Source organism: Sorex fumeus, unplaced genomic scaffold (assembly GCF_029834395.1).
Source record: "Sorex fumeus unplaced genomic scaffold, SorFum_2.1 ptg000047l, whole genome shotgun sequence".
Taxonomy (NCBI): Eukaryota; Metazoa; Chordata; class Mammalia; order Eulipotyphla; family Soricidae; genus Sorex; species Sorex fumeus.
Genome location: NW_026606104.1, coordinates 51,210,106 through 51,233,105, shown reverse-complemented (window position 1 = coordinate 51,233,105; position 23,000 = coordinate 51,210,106). Strand labels below are relative to the sequence as shown.

The following is a 23,000-nucleotide window of genomic DNA, read 5'->3' as shown; positions in this document are numbered from 1 at the left end:
GCTCCTTCCTGCCCTTCCTTCCTTCCCCTTTCTCTTTCCTTCTCTCTTTCTCTTCCTCTTTCCCCACTCCCTTTTTTGGGTCAGACGCCCATCCATATCCCCTGTAGTGTTTAAAGCTTACTCCTGGTTTGGCACTCCTGGTGGGGCTGGGAGACCACCTGGAGCATCGGATGCATGCCAGGTAAATATCCCACCTAATGAACTATTGCTCCAGTCCAGTGGGGGATTTCTTAAAGGGAATTTCAATCTTGCTATCCTAAGCTCTTTTCATCTTTTGACAGAATGTTCACTTAGCTTCCATGACAGGCATCATTGAAGCTGTTTCTTACACAGACCTCAGGGCAATATATAAAAAAACTGCACTGTACTGTAGCACTGTCCTCCCGTTGTTCATTGATTTGCTCGAGTGGACCCAGTAACGTCTCCATTTTGAGACTTCTTGTTACTGTGTTTGGCATATTGAATATGTCACGGGTAGCTAAACTAAGGTACAAAAAAAGAAAAAAATTTTTTTCCTTTTTGGGCTACACCCAGTGATACTCAGGGTTAATTCCTGGCTCTGAGCTCAGGAGTCAGTCCTGGCAGAGCTCAGGAAACCATATGGATGGTGGGGATAGAACCAGCATCAGTCATATGGAGGCAAGAACCCTACCCACTGTACTATCTCTAGCCTTTAACAGGTATTTTATACAGTGATTAGCTTGGCTTACCTTTGATGAGGTACAAGAATATTATTAATCCCTCCAAGTTTAACATTTATCTTTAGGCACAGGTTTGAGAGAGTCTGAGGAGAAGTTTTTATTACATTCTTGACTTGGACACACTGGGTCGCCATCCCCAAAAGTGTGTCTCCTACACGTTTCACTTCCGCTGTGGAACAAATGCAAATAAGTGACTTTAGTTGGAAAAAATGGCAAGCTTTACTGAGAACTGAGCTACATTGCCCATCCTGAAATACATTACTGCATTATTTAAATAATTTAATTATTATTTCTTTAACATTTTGAAGAAATGACTTCTTGAGCTGCAAGAAGACTTGGAGGAACCTGAAATAAATATTGCTATGAGAAACAAGCTAATGAGAAAAGGGAGCACACCACAGGACTCTAACCACACAATGTCTTTTGAAGGGTAAAACTAGAGACATGAAACACTGGCAGCTGTGAGGGGTCTGAGGGAGAACAGATTAGGAGGAGGATCAAAGGGGATTTTATTATTTTTTATCATTATTTTGGTTTTGGGGCCACACCTGGCAGTTCTTGGGGATTACTCCTGACTCTGTGCTCAGGAATCACTCCTGGCTGGGCTCCTAAGTGGTGCTGGATATAGAACCCAGATTGGCTGTGTGAAAGGCAAGTGCCTTAGTCTCTGTACTCTTTCTAGCTCCTGACTCTCTTATTGTATTTTTTGTTTTTTAGGCCACACCCAGCGATGCCACTCCTGGCTCTGCATGCAGGAAGTATCCTGGTGGTGCTCAGGGGACTCTCTGGGATGCTGGGAGTTGAACCTTGATGCATGCAAGGAAAATACCCTACTTGCTCCACTGTCTATGGCCCTCCTGACTCATTTTTTTCTTTTTAAACTTAGCAGTTTTTTAGTCTCACAGATAATTTAAAAAATCTTGCTCCCAGAGATTTTCCTATATTATGAATTATTTCTCTTATCACACATTTTTGTGGGGGTCAAAGGAGAGAGTTTAGTAGGTTAGACACTGATTTGCAAGTGCAAGTCACAAACTCAGTCCTGAGTGCTGCAGCATGCACTGTGTGGGTCTGGCAGCTCTGGCATCTGTAATCCCTGAAGCCACAAGCTGTTTCTGCCCACACAGCACCCAGATGTGTGTGAGCACCAACACTCAAGGAGTGTGATCCCCAGTGTGCACCACTGTGAGATGTGAGAGCCACGGTCAGAAAGGTGCTGACCTCCGGTGAGCACTGTAACAAGAATGTGCAGGAGCGCCAGAACTAAGGAGTGGGACCCTGAACCTGAAGCACAGGGCTGCAAAGACCACAGCTGCAGCAAAAGAGACCCTCAGTGAACAACAAGGGTTGAGCACCACAGCCAGTTGTGTGTTAACACCGGTCACTTTACCAGTGACTACAACAGTGGGAACAAAAGGGGGTGTGGGGAACCAACAAAAAAGCTGCATTTTCTGGAAATCCTAAAATGCAAACAAAGAACACATCTGTTTGTTTTGTTTTCATGCCACACCCAGAAGTGCTTAGAGGAACACGAGGTATCAGGAATTGAACCTGAGTCTCCCACGTGCAGAACATCGCTCAGCCCATATACTTTCTCCAGCCCCTGAACACGTTATTTTTGACACAAAGGACACTGTCAATTTATAATGTCCTCAGCAATGTATTAAAACATGAAATTCACTATATACTTGCAAGCAATAGATATTAAAAATGTTTACATATTTGTTACTTTAATTGCATACAATTTTTTTCCTTGTTTAAATTTGGACTTTTCACTAGGTTTTTGTGAAAATTGACATTTTCTTTATATACTTATTTTGTACTTGGGAAATTTTGGTTTATATTCTTTGCTCATTCTAAAAAAATATTAACTTTCCCTTTGTTGTCTCCTTTATAAAGTATTTATCCTTATATTGAGTTTCTTTTAATCTTAGTTACATCTTAGTGACGTACATAAAATTTAATTTTTATATAGTCAAATCTAGCCACTTAAAAGACTATACTTTATCACTAATTTGAAAGATTAGGACTGGAGAGAGAATACAGAAGGTACCGTGCTTGCCTTACACATGGCCACCTCAGGTTTAATCCCTGGAATCCCAAATGGTCCCCTGAGCACTGTGAGGAATGATCCCTGAGTGCAGAGCCAGGAGTAACCCGAGTATCACAGGTCACTGTCCTCCCGTTGTTCATGGATTTGCTCAAGCGGGCCCAGTAACGTCTCCATTGTGACAATTGTTACTGTGTTTGGCATATCGAATACGTCACAGGTAGCTTGCCAGGCTTTGCCGTGCGGGCGAGATACTCTTGGTAGCTTGCCGGGCTCTCTGAGTCGGGCGGAGGAATTGAACTTGGCTTGGCCATGTTGGCCGCTTGCAAGGCAAACGCCCTACCCGCTGTGCTATGACCAATAATCAAAAATAGAAAAACTACTTTCTTTTTTGTTCATTTTCTAAAAAAGTTTTTGGGTCACACTCAGGGATGCTCAGGGATTCCTGGTTCTTCCCTCAAGGATCACTTCTGGTAGTGCTTGGGGAAACATACAGGGTGCTAGCGATCAAACCTGGGCCTACAACATGCAAGGCAAGCACCCTGCCTTCTGTACTATCTCTTCCTCCCTGAAAAATTGTACTTTTGTGTTTTTCCATTGAGTCAATTATTTATATTCAACTTAGTGAGCTCATAAAACTTTGTAATTTGTTTACAACAATAACAATTAACATTAATGGACGGACGTAAGACATGTGTTATTCTAGGCCCTATTTATAGAGAGAAAATTATTTAATCCCTACAACCCACGTGCATGGAATAGATATTATTAGTATTCCAGTTTTACAGTTGAGGACTCAAATGTGTAGTGTAGTTGCGTATTTAGCTAGATAACACAAGTACAGCTGGGAACACACGGAATGCCAGTGCCCATTTTTACTACTGTGTTATTATACAGAGAGTCAAACGGTGTCAATATCATATTTGATTCTGTTTTGGTTTGTTTTGGGGCCACACTAGCAGTGCTCAGGGCTTATTCCTGTCTCTGCACTCTAAGATCACTCCCAATGGGACTCAGGGTATCATATGTGGTGCTGGGGGTTGAACCAGAGTTGGTTTGAGCAAGGCAAGCACTTTACCAACCGAACCGTTGAGGTTATGATTAACTATCATTTTGTAATGACTTTTTTGTTTTGTTTCTGGCCCACAGCTGGTGGTAGTGCTAAGGGTTTGCTCCTGACTCTGTGCTTAGGGATCATTCCTCGTGGGGCTCAGGGGACCACATAATATGTCAGAGATTGAACCCAGGTAGGCTGCGTGTAAGGAAAATGCACTACTCACTGTACTATCACTCTATCCCCTATAATTTCTTCTTCTTCTTCTTTTTATGAAGTAAAAGAAGATTTTATTTGGGTTTTTTTAGGAAGGGGAAGGAGGGAGAGAAAGAGAGAGAGCAATGTGCTTAAGAGAAAATGTGGGCTTCTCTAAAGGTAGAGAGAGCGCCTACACACATCCCAGCATTAGATATGAAAGCATGAAAGTACACATCTCAAGAGGGGAGACGCGGGTACCACATGTGCTTGGGTGCCAGATGTGCTCGGCCATGGGGGCACAAGCAGCACATGGGCTCTGGCAGCATATTGTAATATCTTCTTTAACTATCAAAATTCCTTTTACACTGTTTCTTTTTGGACAATTTATTCATTGAAGTTCCCTTCTTCTTTCCCTCCCTCCCTCCTTCCTTCTTTCCTTCCTTCCTTTTTGAATCACCATGAATTACAAAGTTAGAAAGTTATTCATGATTGAAGTTCAGGTGCACAATGTTCTAAGACCAACCCTTTCACTGGTGTCCACTTCCCTCTACCAATGTTTCCAGTAGTTCACTGTTTTCTTAAAGTAACCAATACATGTTCCTTTATAATATATGTAACAATACATATTACAAATATTACAATTAAGGTGGGCTGGAGCCATAGCACAGCTGGTAGGGCGTTTGCCTTACACGCAGCCAACATGGCCAACCTCAGTTCGATTCCTCCGCCCCTCTCGGAGAGCCTGGCAAGCTACCGAGAGTATCTCGCCTGCATGGCAAAGCCTGGCAAGCTACCTTGATGTATTCGATATGCTAAACACAGTAACAAGTCTCACAATGTTACTGGATCCGCTGAAGCAAATCGATGAACAACTGGAGGACCGTGACTGTGACCGTTATAATTAAGGTACTATGATTGGTCTGAGCAAAATTCTACAAGGAAATACCTGAGGAAGAAAGTGCTCTTAAGATATCTTACCATGGAACTGGAGCAATAGCACAGTGGGTAGGGTGCTTGCCTTGCATGCGACCAACCCAGGTTTGATTCCCAGCATCCCATATGGTCCCCTGAGCACTGTCAGGGGTAATTCCTGAGTGCAGAGCCAGGAGTAATCCCTGTGCATCACTGGGTGTGACCCAAAAAGCAAAAAAGAAAGAAAGAAAAAAAAAGATATCTTACCATACACTGGTGTCTTTCCTGGCAGGATGACAATGATGAGCTGCAGCCCAGAGTAAGTGTTTTTGAGATGCCGGAACATGGGCTCCACGCTGTCTGCACCTTGTGCGTACTTGCAGAAGCAAGGTTGGCCCTGGATGGGCATGCCTGCATCTTTAGAAATCTTACGCAGCTGGTCTGTGAAACCCCTAGAAGGAGAAATCACTGAAAATAAAACCCATGTCTAGTCATCAACACCTACAAAGAATTTGTGGAAAGTTTGGGAAGGAAAGGAAGCACAGACTTCTGTGCGCTGCATGAGAATGAAGCCAATGTCTGTGTGATCCACATATAAAGAGGCCACCAGATTCGGTTTCTTTTTTTTTTTTTTTTGGCTTTTTGGGTCACACCGGGTGATATTCAGGGATTACTCCTGGCTCTGCACTCAGGAATTACTCCTGGCTGTGCTCAGGAACCATATGGGATGCTTGGAACCAAACCTGAGTTGGTCATGTGCAAGGCAAACGCACTAACCGCTGTACTATCACTCCAGCCCCTGCCGCCAGACTTGAAGGAGAGGTAAAGGTGGTGAAAAATCTATTCTGCAAATACTGAACTTTGTGGTATAGTTATCTGGCATTTTCTAGTTTACAACCAATGTCAAGAACAGAGTATGATAGCTAAGATCTTTAGCTCTAGAGCTAGCAAGACAGGTTCCAATTCAAGTTTTCTACTAACTGTACACTGTAGGCAATTCACTGCCCAATGCCCTCATTTCCTTTATCTTTTTTTGATTACTTTTTTTTTAATTGATTACTTCCATTATAGTGTAGATACGAAGATTGAATGAGATAAAAATGTAAAGCACTTGAGATCTGGTAAACCCTTCATAAATTTTCACTGCTGTACATTTTCTAATTTGATCCTGACAGGAATCAGGAAAAAGTGAAAGGTCAGGATATTATTCTCAATATACAGAGCAGGAAAAAGTACCAAATTATTAAGTATTTCACCAATTTCAAATGCCTAGATACATGGCAGAGTAGTACTCTGACCTAGTCTTTCCACAATATTACCTCTTCAAACTAGGGCAGCAGGACTGGAGAGATAGTAGGTGGGAAGGTGCTGGCCTTGCATGTAGCTAGTCCTGGTTCAGTCCCCAGTATAGCACAGTCCTGCACCCATCATAGGAGTGACCAAAGAGCACAGAGACACGACTAGCCTCTGAACACACTGGGTGTGACCCATGCCCTCCCCGCCACCCCCGTCAAAAGAAAAACCAGGATAGCAGTAAAGACTGCAAGAAAAAATAATATTGACATGGCAGACCCCACTTTAATCCTCAGCACCACATATAGTCCTCTGCACCACCAAAAGTGGTCCCTGAGCACAGAACCAGGAGTAAGAACAGCTGGGTATATGGCCCAAAAATCAAAAAGGTGTCAATCTTTTGATTGTGAGGTGAGTGCATCAGCAGCCTGATGGTGCCTTCAGACTTCCAGATACCCCAAAATTGCTGCTGTGCCTTTGGCCAGACCCCAAAAACTTGGGGCAAAGTTTACCAAGAAAGTAAACAGCCAAAAGTTAGGTATGTGGGAGACATACCCACAAACCACCTCCGGCTCAGCTATATAATTGGAGGCATGGCCTCTCTGGTTCCTATCGAACTGCTTAATGGCCACGATTCCAGAGACTCAGAAACAAATCTTGAAACCCAACGGCTTTTGGCAGAAATGTGTCCAGTCCCTGCAGTAGGTTACTGGCGCCGGGCCACCCCAGGTGGGAATAAGTTTCGTGCCTTGGCCTGTTCCCCCTGCGGCCGTCATCCTCCTGAGGCCACTGGGCAGTCAGGTCTGGGCCCACAGTGACGAGACACGTGGGGCCTCAGGGGATGGGGGTGGAGCCGGCTCTTTCCTCTCTGTCCCAATGAGACCCTGAGTCACCACCAACAAATGGCCTCTCTGGCTCCTGATCAAGTTGCTTAATGCCCATGATCCCAGAGACACAGAAACAAATCTTGAAACCCAGCGGCTTTTGGTAGAAATGAGTCCGGACAGCGCAGTAGGTTACTGCTGCTGGGCCACCCCAGGGGGGAAAGTGTGCTGTCCCTCCACCTGCTCCCCCTAGGCGGCTCAGTGGCCGCCATCTTCCAGAGGCCACTGGACAGTCAGGTCTGGGTCCACAGTGACGAGGCACTTCGGGCCTCATGGGATGGGCGTCGAGCTTGCCCTTTCCTCCCCACCCCAACAAGACCCCAAGTCACCGCCCACGAACGGCCTCTCTGGCTCCTGATTAAGCATCTTAATGGCCATAATCCCAGAGACTCAGAAACAAATCTTGGAACCCAGTGGCTCTTGGCAGAAATGCGTCCGGACCCACAGCAGGTTACTGTTGCTGGGCCACCCCAGGGGGCAAAGGGTGTTGTCCCTCCGCCTGCTCCCCCTAGGCGTCTTGGTGGCTGCCATCCTCCAGAGGCCATTGGACAGTCAGGTTTGGGCCCTCAGTGACGAGACACATGGGGCCTCGGGGGATGGGGGTGGAGCCGGCCCTTTCCTCCCCATCCCAATGAGACCCCTGAGTCGTTGCCCATGAACAGCCTTTCTGGCTCCTGATCAAGCTGCTTAACAGCCATGATCCCAGAGACTCAGGAACAAATCTTGGAACCCAGCAGGTTTTGGCAGAAATCCCTCCAGATTTAAGTGTTAAAATTTTGAACTTCAAAATCACGTGGCCACTACTGCAGCCATGTGACATCATATGTTATTCATAATCAGCAATAGAAAACAAACTGTTCTACTGTTGCCCTTTCAGCAGATGAATGTTGGGGTAAAATTCCAAATAATAATGGTGGGTCTGGTGTCAAAATATTGAATGTAATCAAAGTAGAGAGAGAGAGTAATGTGGAAGTCATCTGCCCCCAGGTAGAGGGAGGATGTAGGATGGGGGTATACTGGGGTTTTTGGTAGTGGAGAATGGGCACTGGTGAGGGTATGGGTGTTTCATTGTATGACCGAGACTTAGACCCGAAAGCTTTGTAACTGCTTTCATGGTGATTCAGTAAATAAAATTATAAAAAAATAAAGGGCTGAAGCAATAGCACAGCAGGTAGGGCATTTGCCTTGCAACTGCCTTCTTTTTTTTTTTTTTTTTTTTGTAGGAGTACTGCTATTTATTCAGCCACTGATTAGCTGATTGAATTGAGCATGAACTCCACCTTAATTTTTTTTTCATAATTTTATTTTTTTTCTTTTTATATTTATTTATTGAATCACTGTGGGAAAAGTTACTAAGCTTTCAGGTTTAAGTCTCAATCATACAATGATCAAACACCTTTCCCTTCACCAGTACTCATTTTTCACCACCAAGAACTCCACTATACGCCCCCTCCCACTCCTCCCAATGCCTGCGAGGCAGATGATTTCTACTTAACTCTTCTCTACATTGATTACATTCACTATTTCGACAAAAGATGCACCATTATTGTTTAGAATTTCCCCCCAAATAATCAGAATTGCTGAAAAGGCATTGTGAAATATTTTGTTTTCCATAGCTGGTTATGAGAATCATATAATGTCACGCGACCACGACTTTGGATTTCTGCAAAGAGCCAGATAATTACGAGATTGGTTTCGGTAGGGCTTGAAGGACGTGCCGGTACCACCCCCCTTCCCATGAGACTGCAGTTGCCCCGTCACCGCTGGCTTGTACCTGGCTTTCCTATAAACTCTGAAGTGGCGGCCACCTTGCTGCCAGCGGGGAAAAAGGCAGAAGGGAGCAACACCCTTTCCCTCCCAGGGAGGCATGGTACCGTAGTTTAACGCATGGTCCATTCACTTTTCTTCTACAAGCTGCTGGGCTCTGGACTAAGTCCTTTTGCCTCTGGTGCCATGGCTGTGCCAGAGAGCCGCTTGTGGGGAGCAACTCATGACCTCAGTAGGGCGTGAAGGACAAGCCGGTACCGTCCCCTTCCCATGAGACTGCAGTTGCCGCTTCACTGCCGGTTCATACCTGCCTTTCCAATAAGCTCTGAGGTGGCGGCCACTTTGCTGCCAGGGGGTAAAAAGGCGGCAGGGAGCAACACCTTTTCCCTCCCAGGAAAGCATGGCGCCGTAGTTTAATGCATGGTCCATTCACTTTTCTGCTGCAAGCTGCCGGGTTCTGGATTAAGTCCTTTTGCCTCTGGAGCCATGGCCATGCCAGAGAGCCGCTTGTGGGGGGCAACTCATGACCTCAGTAGGGCATGAAGGACGAGCCAGTACCGCACTCCTTCCCATGAGACTGCAGTTGCCCCGTCACTGCCAGCTCATACCTGGCTTTCCAATAAGTTCTGAGGTGTCTGCCTTCTTTTTTCAATATTCTTTTCTTATTTTTTCCCTTTTTGATTTTTTTTTCATTTTTTAATCACTGTCACTGTCACTGTCCTCCCGTTGTTCATCAATTTGCTTGAGTGGGACCAGTAATGTCTCCATTGTGACAACTGTTACTGTGTTTGGCATATTGAAACGTCACGGATAGCTTGCCAGGCATTGCCGTGTAGGCGAGATACTCTCGGTAGCTTGCCGGGTTCTTCGAGAGGGGTGGAGGAATCGAACTTGGGTTGGCCATGTTGGCTGCATGCAAGGCAAATGCCCTACGAGCTGTGCTATCGCTCCAGCCCAGGGTATGACCCAAAAAGCAAAAAAAAAAAAAAAAAAAAAAAAAAAGAAGCTAATGAGGGCCCAGCTCCACAACTAATATTAAAAAAAATATGATGAAGGGGCTGGAGCTATGAAGGTCATATTTGCCTTGCGCACAACTGATCCGGGTTCAATTCCCAGCATCCCATATAGTCCCCGAGCACTGCTAGGACTGAGTGCAGAGCCAGGAGGAATCCCTGAGCATCACCCGGTGTGACCAAAAAAGCAAAAAAAAAAAAAAAAAAAAAAAAAAAATCATGATGGTAGACTGATACAGGCTGACAACTCTGAGGCCTTCTTAGAATGGGAGTGGACAGAATTCCTCTCTCTGCCTGAAGGCACAGCAACCCGAAATCACATCTGACACCTCCAACATGAAAACTGCTCAACTCCACAATTGAACCTCATTAAACTGCCAAGTCACATTCCAGCTCTGTAGCTCTGGGACTGTGCGGTCATGTGACACCATCAAGTTTCACAGGACTGTCAGTCCAGTAAGATCACTGCGAATCTGTGGGAAAGTTGCAAAGAAGACCACCAAGTTCAATGAGTCTAAATGATAACACAGAAGGCTTGACTCCCATCTCCCAGACCTGCAAATCCTCAGACAGTGACTTCAGTAACGTTATTGTGAGACACAGTAATTATCACAATTTGACTCTTATTCATCTACATTTTGATAATTCCATTTGCCTTTGTCTTGTAACAAACTATGAAATAAATTTGTTTGTTCCTGCAAGAGCTGCAATGGTGAGTGGGAAATTGGGGACGTTGGTGGAAGGAAGGTCATACAGGTGGTGGAACTGGTGTTGGAACACATAATGCCTGAAACACAAATGCTAGAAAATTGTATTATGAATGATTTGGCAAATCATGGAATTATGATAAACAAAAAAAATTTAAAAGAAGGTAGTTTTGGGGTCAGAGTGATAGTACAGTGCAAAGGCCCAGAACACAGTGCTGCACAGTGTGGCTAAATACAGTCTCCAGATTAACTGTATTATTTTATGCAGGTTGGATAGAACTATTGCTAATCCTCAGACTTCTTTCTGGAACTGATTTATAATTTATATACAAAACCCAAAAAAAGGTTCATGTTTAATATGTGTTACACTGTTGAAAATACTTGTTAAATATAAGCTAAATAACTAAAATTTGACAGTCTTTTTTTGTTTGTTTTTGATTTTTGGGCTACAACCTGGCAGTGTTCAGGGGACCATATGGGATGCGGTAGATTGAACCCGTGTTGGCCAGGTGCAAAGGGAGCACTGCTACTCTATTTATCTAGCCCTGAAAAGCTGACAGTCTTTTTGATGTTGCTGTTTTGGGGCGACATACAGTGATAGTCAGGAGCTACTTCTGGATTGGTATTGGGTGGGGTTGGGGGGGTGGTCCCCATGTATGGTGCCTAGGGGACCATTTGGTGCCAGGGACTGAACCTGGGCCTCCCACATGCAAAGCATACACTCATCTCATTGAGATGTTTCTCCGGGTCAGAGCTTGGTCCTTGTTGGAAGTACTGGGGTAGGTGTGGGGCCCACAGTGCCAGAGGTAAGACTCAGACCTGGCACATGTGAGGCACAAACCCTGTCATTAGCTCTCTCTCCAGATGGAGGGTAATTAAACACTGAGAGACAAAATATAATGACAAAAACATTCCATAGCCAAGCTAATGACATGCCTTACTTCAATATTTCTTCTCTGCACTGCCTCTGTGTGGCAAAACAAGCTATTGCCCACATTTTAATTTCAACTCCTGTGTGGAACTGTTTCCCTCGCATGTCCCAGACTCCGTGGCTTGGTGTTGCTACTGTCCGATTCTATGGAAAAAGAGAAAAAATACAATAAGAAAAAAAAAGGACAAGTAAGGTTTAAAAGAATATATATTTCAGTAAGCTGGAAAGGAACATTCCAAATTGCTAAACTGATCTGCCACTGATATTCTACATGAAACAGCCTTTTAATTCTAAATCAATTATATTTATTTCTGGCTTTTTAGGTCACCCGGTGATGCTCAAGGGTTAATCCTGGCTCTGCACTCAGGAATTACTCCTGGCAGTGCTCGGGGGAACCATATCGGATGCTGTAAATCGTACCCCGTTGGCTGTGCAAGACAAATGCCCTACCCGCTGTATGACTGCTCCACCCTCTTGTTTTTATTTCTAATCATAAGAATACAAGAAATTCCACTAATCTCCAACAAAGACATTTACCTTGAAATTAAAAAAAGTGTTGAAAGGATACACTTTCAATTCCAGACTTACTAGAATGCTCTGTTTTTCACACTTAAGAAACCGTTTGCAATAAATAAACTTTCAAGGGGGTTTACCCGTCCTCCATACTGAAGCATCGGTGCTGGAAGTACACGTCCTGTTACATGGGCCATCTCATCCCGAACCTTGAACTGAAACTCCTGAACAAATGGATCTGTTTCATAATTTGCGCTTCTTACCTAACAATAGGAAAATTTATAGTTAATTTCAAAATTCACCTGCTTTAACACATTAGAATCCTCCAGCTCTTCTTCACCGTGTCAATCATGCTTTAGTATAGATCTAGTTAAAAATGTCCTGAATATAGGTGCCCTGAGTTAACTGGGAGCACACAGCAGGTAAGTACCACAAGAAGAGGGTGTGAAGTTTTAGAAATTCAGAGGAAACTTAAATGGATTATATGGTTGAATGATAAGATATTTCAGCTACGTAGAACCCTTGGGAACAAAAAGTTTGTATAATTAAACCCAATATATCTGGAAAGATTACAAGGAAAAATTCCTGACCTAATTAAAAACCATAGTGGCAGAGATGTAGTTCAGTAGAATACAACACTCGCATTTATGAGGCCCATGCTTTCACCCCTAGTACCAGGAAAGAAAAATAAAAAAGAACAGGAACATTAATTTATATACAATTCAATTGAATATTTTCAGATAAAAAGTGTCACAGGGCTGGGAAGTAATACAAAGGTTAAGGTCCATGCTGTGCACTGCTGAGGTGGCCTGGGTAATTCCCAGCATCACTTCCTTGGGCTCCTGCACTGAACCACTGACCTGTTTGGCTGAGAATCACTGGGCACTGCTTGGGATGCCCTACCCTCCAGAAGCGTCAGGTATAAAATTTACTTAGACAAGATTGAGGTATACTAGAAAGCCATTGTGAGTTATAGATAATAATTTTAATCTTGACTATATATACACATATATATGCACACATATAATGATAAAGCATCATACTAATTCAGTTCTCATTGAACGAACCACAGAATATAATTCAATTTATAACATGCAACAGTTATTTTTTTCCTTAGAAGTTTTTTTGAGCCACACCCACTGGAGCTCCGAGCTATTCCCAGCTCCATGCTGGGGGCACTCATTCCTCCTGATAGTGCCAGGAGTAGATCCCAGGCCTCCTGAATGCAAAGTATGCACTCAATGCACTGGAGCTTTCTGTTGGGTCCTAACTTTTTCTGTTTTCGACTTTTGGGCTGAAGCCAGGGCTTACTCCTGACTCTGTGTGTAGGGATCCCTCCTTTTGGGGACTGGGAGACCCTATAGGATCCCAGGGATTGAACGCAGGTTGGCCACATGAAGAAACTGCCCTACCCATTATACTATCTTTCTGGTCCCCAAGCCTTGTTTTTCTAAATATATTCATGTGTACTCTGGTAAAGGTAAAGGTAAAGGCCCTCCCGTTGATCGTCGATTTGCTCGAGTAGGCCCAGTAACGTCTCCATTGGAGACTTTGTTGTTACTGTGTCTGGCATATCGAATACTCTCCGTAGCTTGCTGGGCTCTCCGAGAGGGGCGGAGGAATCGAAATCGGGTCGGCCATGTTGGCCGCTTGTAAGGCCTACCCGCTGTGCTATCGCTCCAGCCCGTGTACTCAGATAAGGGTCAAAAAAAGTTACAAAAGACAGTGTTCGGTCTCTTAGCAAAAATCCAATAAAAAAAAACCTGAATAAACAAATATGAAAAAAAGAATCTTCCTATTGTAAGTAGGAAAAATTAACTTCCAAATTAGGCCTTTATGCATCATTTCCTCAAGCTTAAATTTCTGTTTGGTTTGATATTTCAGTGCACCTTCAGAATACGTGCTACTTGACAAGATATGACTATGCTAGATGATATAATTGCTAAAAATGTTTTAAAATGTTCACAAAAATCCTAATTATATAATCTTATTATTTGTCTGCCAGTCCATCTTTATTTCTGTTAGGAACTGGACCTAGGGTCTTATACATGCAAACTGTTCCACCTTTGAGCCTATAATCTTTATTTTTCATTTATTTAAATTGGGGGTGGGTTGGAGGTTTGTTCCACACCCTGTGGTGCTCAAGGATTGAATTGGAGTTGACTACATGTAAGGCTCTCACTGTAGTCCTTATTTACTGATTGACTATCTGGCTTTCCTATTAGTGCTCAGGGGGCCTAGGGTAGTTGGGTCATACTTGGCCAACCAGGCTGGCGGTTCAGTGCTAGGGCCCTGGGATTCAGTGCTGTTTGGGTCCTGTAGTACTGGTAGGTGCTGAGCCACTTCAGAAGTTCTGGGTGAAGAGGGTGAAGAGGAAGCCCCCAGGGGTATACTCATGGGCCTGGAACCTTGGTCAGACCCATGTAAGGAGTGTACCCTAACGCTTGCACTATCTCCTTGGTCCCCTACAGTCCTCATTTTAAAGAGACTAAAATTTGGGGACAGGGATACAGCTCAAGTGTAAGGTACCACATTGCCTCCTGAGCAGCACTGGAGGCCCCCAGCACTACCAGTCTGGGCAGGCTGAACTCTGATGGGAGTGGCCCCCTTCACCAGCGCTATTGGGTGTGACCCCTACTGGAAGAAAAAAAAAAATGCCTGGGAGCCAGAAAGATAGTACAGCAGTTAGAGTGTCTGCCTTGCATGTGGCTGAGCCCAGTCTGATCCTCACCATCACTTACGTTCCTTTGCTGAGCACTACCAAGAAATGAGCCTTAAGTATCCTGGGAATGACCCGACTCCCTTCCCAAATAAAAAAAAAGAGGTGTAAAAACAAAGCTTAATAAAAATAAGTGGACCTAAGGAGGAACAGACTTGAATCCATGTATGTCCTGATTCTAGAATTTACTCTCTCATTTCATTTCACTTGCCTTCCAGATGCTGGAGCTTTAGTAGGGGGCTAGCACCACAGTAACATAAGTGAAGAAGTGAGGCTTTGAACAGAGCTGTTAGATTCCAAAGCCTGTGCTAATGTTTTTTTTTTGAGAAGGTGGGGTGAGGGTTTCTTAAGCAGTGCTCAGGAGGCTGGGATGCCTTCCAGTAGGCAGCCAGTTTAATGCAAGGCCCAAAGGATGCAGTGCTGTGATGGTGCTGTGGTGTTGGGGACCATAGAGCAACTCTGCTCGTGTTTAGGGCCTCTGGGTCAATGTTCCCGGCAATGCTTTGGAGGGTGCGGGGGTCCATACAGTGCTAGGGATTGATCTAACTAACCTTTGTACTATCTTCCCCAACTTACAAAACCTGCGCTTAAATATTATCTCTCTGAATAATTAATCTTCAATGAGTTAAAACAACAATTTATTGAGATTTTATAAGTAAGGGGTTCGAATCTCTTACAGGTTTTAAACTCTTATCATAGCAGAGTAAAAAAATCAATCCATGATGAGGATCAGTCTGTGTTTTATATCAGGTTAGTTGAATTTTATGTAATAACTTTATTCATTCTTTATAAAACTATAGTTTAAAAATGTTTTAAATTTTATTTTAGTTTTGGTCTTTGGGCCACACCCGGTGATGCTCAGTACTTACTTCTGGTCTGCACTCAGGAATTATTCCTGGTGGTGTTCAAGGGCCATATGGGATACCAGGTATTGAACACGGGTCAGCACAAGCAAGGAAAGTGCCCTACCCACCATACTATCTTCTCCAGCCCGTATCCTAGTATGTTTTAAGTTTTCCTTCCTTGGGTTAAGTACTAACCAATCTGCTAATCTCTTCTTGTCTATCGGGTGCAGATCTTGCTGTGGCTTTGATCATTGTGGAAGTCTGATTGTCCGTTAGCTTCTTAATACATCGCTGTCCTGCCACAATATTACAGACCTACAAACGGAAGGAAGCTTTGCATTACATGTACATGTCCTTTCAAAAACTTTCAGTGCCAATCACACGTAAAATCAACTTTTAAAATCAACTTCATTAAACCACTTCTTTTAAAATGATCATTTTAAGTTAAAAAGAAAAATAGTCAAATACATTACAAAATGATAGCTGAGTTAAAATATAAAATCGGGTTAAAAATATAAAAATGTCTGAAAAGAAGTATTCCAAAGTGTAATAGAATTTGCATTAAAATAGTATTATGGATGAATGCTTCCCTGTATTTTTCATTATAAGCATTTACAAAATCAAAGACCAAAACAATGTGAGAATATGAATTAAGTTAAGAAGCATAATAAAAGACTCCCACAGAATGGTGATGGAAAGATGTTAATAAGCAACCCAAATACATTACTTCTAGCGGCAGGTATGTATGTTTCTGCTCCTGTCCCACTTGCAGACAGGGAAGGTGTGGGTACTTCAACTGAAGAGTGTATTTTTCTCTGAAATACTGTGCTACTGTTCTTTCCACTGTTTGGCCGTTTTCTAACTGTAAAGGAAAGCTAAAGAAAAAAAAAAAGAAAAGCAGATATTAACAACTCATGTGGTTATGAGTCAGCAAAACTCCCGATTCACTAAAACAAGCTGCCTCACAAGGGCTCTGCTCTGACAAATACCAGCTTTTCTTACGTTTGATGACTGGCAGGCCTTCTTGTTACATTACAAACACGGTATTTCCGTCTCATTGTTCCACAATGAGTTACTTCAACCTTCAGACCTGTTCCCAACAAGAAAAACAGAGGTTACAGGACTGTCACATGTGAACTATTTATAGCTATAAATCTTGTTCAGCACTATAAAGACTTAAATTCTAAACATACAGTTTATGTGTGATACAAGCAACAGGCTATTAGCAAAGAACCAACATGACATTTGGGATATGGCCACAGTCATGAGAAACTTAACAAACGTCTTCCCTAACTGATTAAGTTCTATACATTACAAAAAAACAGAATAAAAAATTCTCCATTAAAAACACCACTTTTTTTTCTTCTTTTACTTTTTTTCAAAAAAAGAAATAAAGCTTATAATAAATTTTAGGGTTTTTGTTTTGTTTTGGGGCTACACACAGCTGATGCTAGGACTTACTCCTAGCTCATTGCTCAGGGATGACGTCTAGCAGTGCTCAGTGGGTCCTATGCAGTGCTGGGCAAAGAGCCCAGGTTGGCCATGTGCAAAGCAAGCACCTTCCCCACTGTACTATCTCTTTGGCTCAAATTAAATAAAACTACTTGTAGTTTTTTTTTTTTTTTTGAGGAGGTGGGTGAGCCACATCTCTGGCAGTGCTCAAGGTTTATCCTGGCTCTGCACTCAGGGTTCACTCCTGGATGAGATTGGGGGAAACATGGGGTGCCAGTGAAAGAAGCTGGGTTAAGTCGCATGTGAGCCAGTGCTTTAACCGCTGTAATACCAAGTCCCAAATTTGCTGGCTGAAGGGGTGGGTGGGTGGAGTAAGAGGAGCTGTAATGATTTTGAAAATATTCTACAACTTTCAAATATCCAAAAATTTTCAAAACATTTTGACAACTGGATGTAATATTTGAATATCCTAGTTATCACACACTGACTAACAATCAGGATTTCATAAAGTTCAAGTGGAAAGTCATTGAACAATTTTAAAACATGAGAAAAAATTTTCCAGGTCATATTATTAGATATGGAGTGAGAATTTTGTTGAAGTATCATATAGTGACATGCCTCTACTACTGAATATTAGAAATCCAAGCAACCAAAACAGTCCTACCTTCATATGGAATCACTGATCTCTTTGATAATCTCAGTAAAGCAAAAGAGTTTCAGAAAAATACATATACACATAACTTAGAGCATGATTTTAGCTCTTAAATCTAAGTCCTGGCGGTCTTGGTGAACACTAGGGGCTTGAGGATCACAGATCTGCTTTAGAAAGTGAGAAACAGGCTTTTTAAATTATGGGTTGAGGCCGGAGAGATAGTACAGTGGATAATGCTTTTGCTTTGCATACAGCTGGATCTGATCCGGAACACCACATGGAGGGCCTGCAAGGACCCCCAGGAGTCATTCCTGAGCTCAGAGCCAGGTGGAAGCCCTGAATCCAGTTGGGTGTGGACCAAAAACAAAACAAAAAAAAATAAATCATGGAATGAATTTTGCTTCTTTTTCAGAAGAGCCACCTGACAGTGCAGGTCTGATGAGGACAGTGTTCAGGGGCCACCGGGGCTACACACAGGAGTCCAGTAGTGTTGGCGTGTGTATATGTGTTCATGTGTGCGCGTGCTTGCATGTGTGGTGTGTGGGGATCAAACTCAGGGACTTGTACTAGCTAGGCATGTGCTCTACCACTTAAGCTATCTCCCTGGCCAAAGGATGAATTTTCTTAAGCATCGCTGAAAAGATTTTTCTGAGATGAAGTAATGTTCTATATTTGTGCGAATGTGGCAATGTGTTACTGAGCACATGGAATGTGGTCAGTGTGACAGAGACTCTGGCAATTTAGTTTCACTTAATTTAGATTTAAATAACTACACAGAGATGGTGGCTGCCAATGGCCCGTGAAGTCTTAGAGCTGCGTAGAGAAGAGTTAACAGAGCAGCTGACTTCTACTCCAGGATAAGTGACTCGATTTTTATGGCTGGTCTAGACTCCTGAGAGAAATTTAAAAAGGGGTCAATGGAAATCAACTCTTAAATACTGTATTTAATTTTTTGAGGATGACTTTTAGTTCCCTGTCATATTTTTGGGTACTGTTATTATTATTTTTTATTTTTGTGATTCCTTTTGTCAGAGGAAACATTCAGAGTCAGAGAGAAAACATTCAGTAAAGTCTAGAAACACTTCTGACTGTCATGTGTGGGGATTCTAACAAAGTGGGGCAGTACTAGATTTAGGGATGCAGTGCATAAGACAGTACTGCCACCCTCAACCACAACAAAGAATAATCCAGCCCAAAATATCAATATATCAATAGTGCCAAAGCTGAGAACAACCCTGCAGTAGCATAGCTTAGTCCTAATTGCTGGTTACAAAATACTAAACACAAAGTTGGCTCATGATAATTGTTTCCTCTGATATAACAGCATAAATTAAGATGTCAAATGGACACTGCATTAGATTGGTAATGGGCTCTTTTGAGAAGCTATCTTAAGTAAATTAGTGAAAAACAGATTTCATTAGTAACTACTTTTATAAAACTAAAACTATGGACCAATTGGAGCATTTACTATGTTTCTACTATAAAGGAAGCTAAAAATTAAATATCATCAAGGGAAGCTCTTATAGGGCGGAAATGCTATTTAAAGCAAGTTATGAAATGTTTAGCAGGGAAACAAAACATTTAAATACAAATTTCTGATAATCTATACCTTTTAAGCAATTTATCTCTGTATTCCTCTTGAATTATAAAAGTTATTAGTGAGGTTCTAGAGGCTAAATAGGTTTTTATCAAAAAATAAACTGATACTTTTATATACATATGATTTTTTTTACCATATATTTCACCCAATACTACTTAACTATGATGAATTATTTGATAAGGAGTTCCTACAGTTATTACTAAATTTTTAAGAAAAAGCTTAACTGGAACCAAATGAATTTACTAAGGATATCTACTAGCTAAAGCACACATTATATCTCTATTTTTTCAGTTACAAATGCCTCATGCCAGCTAAATATTAAACCCATTTACATAGCACAGAACACATAAGTTTGATTTTCTTGAGGTACTGTGGTGGGAATACATGATGTACTTTAAAAAAAGCCCTCCTTTTAATTAAAAAAAAAAAGCCTTCTTGACTTTGAATGGAGGAAAAAATAATCAGCTTGTCAATTATACCCAATTCTGATTTTTCTACCCCAAGTCTAGGGGCTGAGATAGATACCTAGGAATTAGACCCAAAATCAGGGATTAGAAAGTTGAACTTGATAAGGACTAATTCTGTGCCCAGGACCCTCCCCAAACCCTCCATCCAACCAAAAAAATTTTTTGGCTTTAATAAATCAAAAATTTAACCTATAAACTTGGCTTTACCTTCACTATAACATCAACTTTATAATGCTTTCTAGTCATTTTTTCAGTCATTTCTTTGGGCCCCTGAGCAGTTGAAGTTAAGATCGAGTCCATGCTCTTCGGGCAGCAGCTGAATCCTTGTTCTGTACATCTTGTATTTTCTGTGATAGAGTGGTGATATGAGTTGATTGCATAGTTACCGCAAAATAATGTAAATGATTTCATGATATCAGAGGTGGTAACTAAGCAGCAACTCCACTGGAAACTATGGTATTCAGATGATCACATATTAATGGTGGGAAATGCACTAGCTCCTAATAATGCTAACTGTGCATTCAAAACAGATTATGAGAGGACAATGGTATGGTTGCAAAACAGTAAAATATAACAGTTTCTTATGTGGCTCTTAGACAAATTGCGATACTTATTCTTAAAATGGTACAGAATTTTCTGTTTAAGATTTTATTGCAATGATCTATTTCTCTCAGTTACTGAGTGGCAGAAAATCCACAACTGTTGGAGCAAGCAGAATATATTCACTATTCTAACGGATTTGGGAACTGAAAGAAGTTCAGTAAACAAACTTCAGTACTTCATTTAAAACATAAGCTGAATATTATCTGCAACAAATAGGGAAAATTTTAAAACAACAATTATTTTTAAGATCTGACACTTAATATAAACAGAATTTAGTAGCGAATATTTCATTTTATTCATATCTAAATAATAAAGAACTAAATACAGTGGAGTCACATCTGACATGACAATTAGGTTCTAAAGTCATGAATAAGGTAAGGACTGTACGTAATTCTTCTTGAAAACTACCTTAAATTGCTGAAGTAGTATATGTGGATTTGCACATGAAAATGCATGTGTATAAAGGAATGCATATACACAAAAAGTAAATATATAGAAAATACACACTTTATTTTTGAATTTTGGGGCTGTACCCAGCTATGCTCAGGGCTTACTCCTGGCTCTGTCACTCAGGGATCATTCATGGAAGGCTTGATACCATAAGCTAGAGATGGACTGGAGATGGAACCTGGGTCATCCACATACAAGGCAAGTGTCTTATCCATTGTACTATCTCTTTGGCTTCTAATTTATTATTATTATTGTCATTTCTTGGTTTTGGGACCACACCTGGCTATACATAGAGTTTATTACTGGTTTTGTGCTCAGGTTTCAATCAGGGCGGCACTCAGAGAACAAGATGCAGTGCCAGGAATCAAATTGGGGACAGTAGCATGCAATGCAAGAGTCTTATCCCTGTGCTATGTATATTTTTTGGGGGGAGGGGCACACCTAGCAGTGCTCAGGGCTTACTCCATGGTCTGTGCTCAGGGATTTTCCTGGTGGTGCTTGGGGGACCACATGTGGTGCTGGGGATTGTACCTGGGTCTGCAAATGCCCTACTGGCTTCATTATCACTCCAGTCCATGTGCTATATTCTTCTTAATCTCTTTGGAAGGCCATGGGGAGATGAATTCATGTTAATAAGATGTACATTTGATGTAACTCCACTGTACAAATTTTAACTACTAAGGCAGGCAAAGATCAATAGTCAACTGTATTAAGTACAACTAAACTTCAGAATAACAAATGGAACTGGTTAGCTGCATATCTATAATTTTTAACAAGATTAAAATATTGTCATTTCAGAAAAATAAAGAAGTCCAGTTTGGAGCTGTTTTTGGAAGAGGATTCCTACTTTCAACCCTATTCTAGAAGCATTTTCTCATTAGATATTCTTGTACTTTCAGCCAAGAAGGGAAAATGTATTAACAAAAAGTGAACTGGTAGAGATGTAATTCCATTACTTGGCATTCTTCTTATTCAAATACTACCTAAGATGTCATGGTAATGAATTTGATGTAAACACTTTATCATTGATCTATAGTTCAACTGGTGATGTTGCATGAATAAACTTTAATTATGAAAAATGTCTTATTAATAAAAGTTTATTATATCCATGCACTTTACAGTTAAGTTTTTCCTTTGCTAATTAATTCACCTTTAATCTCTTTGGTGAATTTTACCCGATGAGAATCAGTCAGAGGTCTTGGTTGTTCATCAATATTATGAATATCAAGAACTTCACACATGAACTGAATTACAGGTTGTGCTTTGTAGAAGGCAGTGGCAGAAACTAAGAAGAAAAACACAAATAGTACAAATTAATGCATGCTTAAAAAATTAAGAAACTATAACTCAGTCTCCATGATAATTACAGAGTTTAAAAGATCCTTCACATACACTTATTTACATACATGGATATTTACAAAATTAAGCTGTTTTAGTTAGATATCTCTTGAACTGGTACATAGACACAAGTGCAGAAGAGGCAAACGGTTTATATACTCCATTTTTCATCATGTTAAACAAATGACTGCATTCTCTACTATAGTAAGAGTGTATAAGACAATTAAGAACAGGATATAAGACAAGCCCTGTAAAAGGATAAAGAACGTCAGAACCTATTAGTAGATGAAAGATTAGGTAGTTTCTTTTATTTCTGGACCACATTTGGTGGTGTTCAAAGCTTACTCCTGGTTCTGTGCTCAGGGATCACTCCTGGCAGGCCTAGGGGACTAGATGGGTCAAACTTTCATCAGCCCCGTGCAAAGTAAGAGGTCTACCCACTCTGGCCCCAGACATTGTTTCTTGAGCAAAGCTTTCTACGACACCCTAGGTGGTACTTTAGAAAGACCTTTCCCAGTTGTGTACAGATTTTCGGTAACAGTGGTATTAAATGCTACTGAACTAGCAAGTTTTTTTTAACATCAGTATTTAAATATATATATATATATATATTTTTTTTTTTTAAGTTTTAGGATTGCAACAGTGTCACCAATGGTTAGTAGAGCAGTATTCATTTTTTGGAAAACATTCTACTACTAAAAACAAGAGGCATGGACACAGAATGCTGTCTCATAGGTGGGAAATAAAGAAACATAGTAAAGCAATAAAGAATGCTTGAAGGCAACAGAGATTGAGAACTGGTTTTCAGTAGGAAGCTGACCACGGGCAGGGTTGTGGGAGGGGGGCACTCT

The 23,000-nt window shown here is 41.6% G+C and overlaps 1 protein-coding gene across 4 annotated transcripts in view; it reads right to left on the bottom strand.

Moving 5' to 3' along the window:
- Positions 1-23,000, bottom strand: part of AGO3 (argonaute RISC catalytic component 3) — a 121,738-nt gene that overhangs the window by 14,700 nt on the left and 84,038 nt on the right. For all 4 annotated transcript variants that reach the window (XM_056122746.1, XM_056122748.1, XM_056122749.1 and 1 more), the window contains 8 exons: positions 21,962-22,096; positions 16,590-16,677; positions 16,315-16,462; positions 15,783-15,902; positions 12,164-12,286; positions 11,521-11,654; positions 5,183-5,367; positions 711-870 (listed from right to left, as the gene is read on the bottom strand). In XM_056122746.1, coding sequence (XP_055978721.1) covers positions 711-870; positions 5,183-5,367; positions 11,521-11,654; positions 12,164-12,286; positions 15,783-15,902; positions 16,315-16,462; positions 16,590-16,677; positions 21,962-22,096 — 1,093 coding nt within the window. The remainder of the gene's footprint in view (positions 1-710; positions 871-5,182; positions 5,368-11,520; positions 11,655-12,163; positions 12,287-15,782; positions 15,903-16,314; positions 16,463-16,589; positions 16,678-21,961; positions 22,097-23,000) is intronic.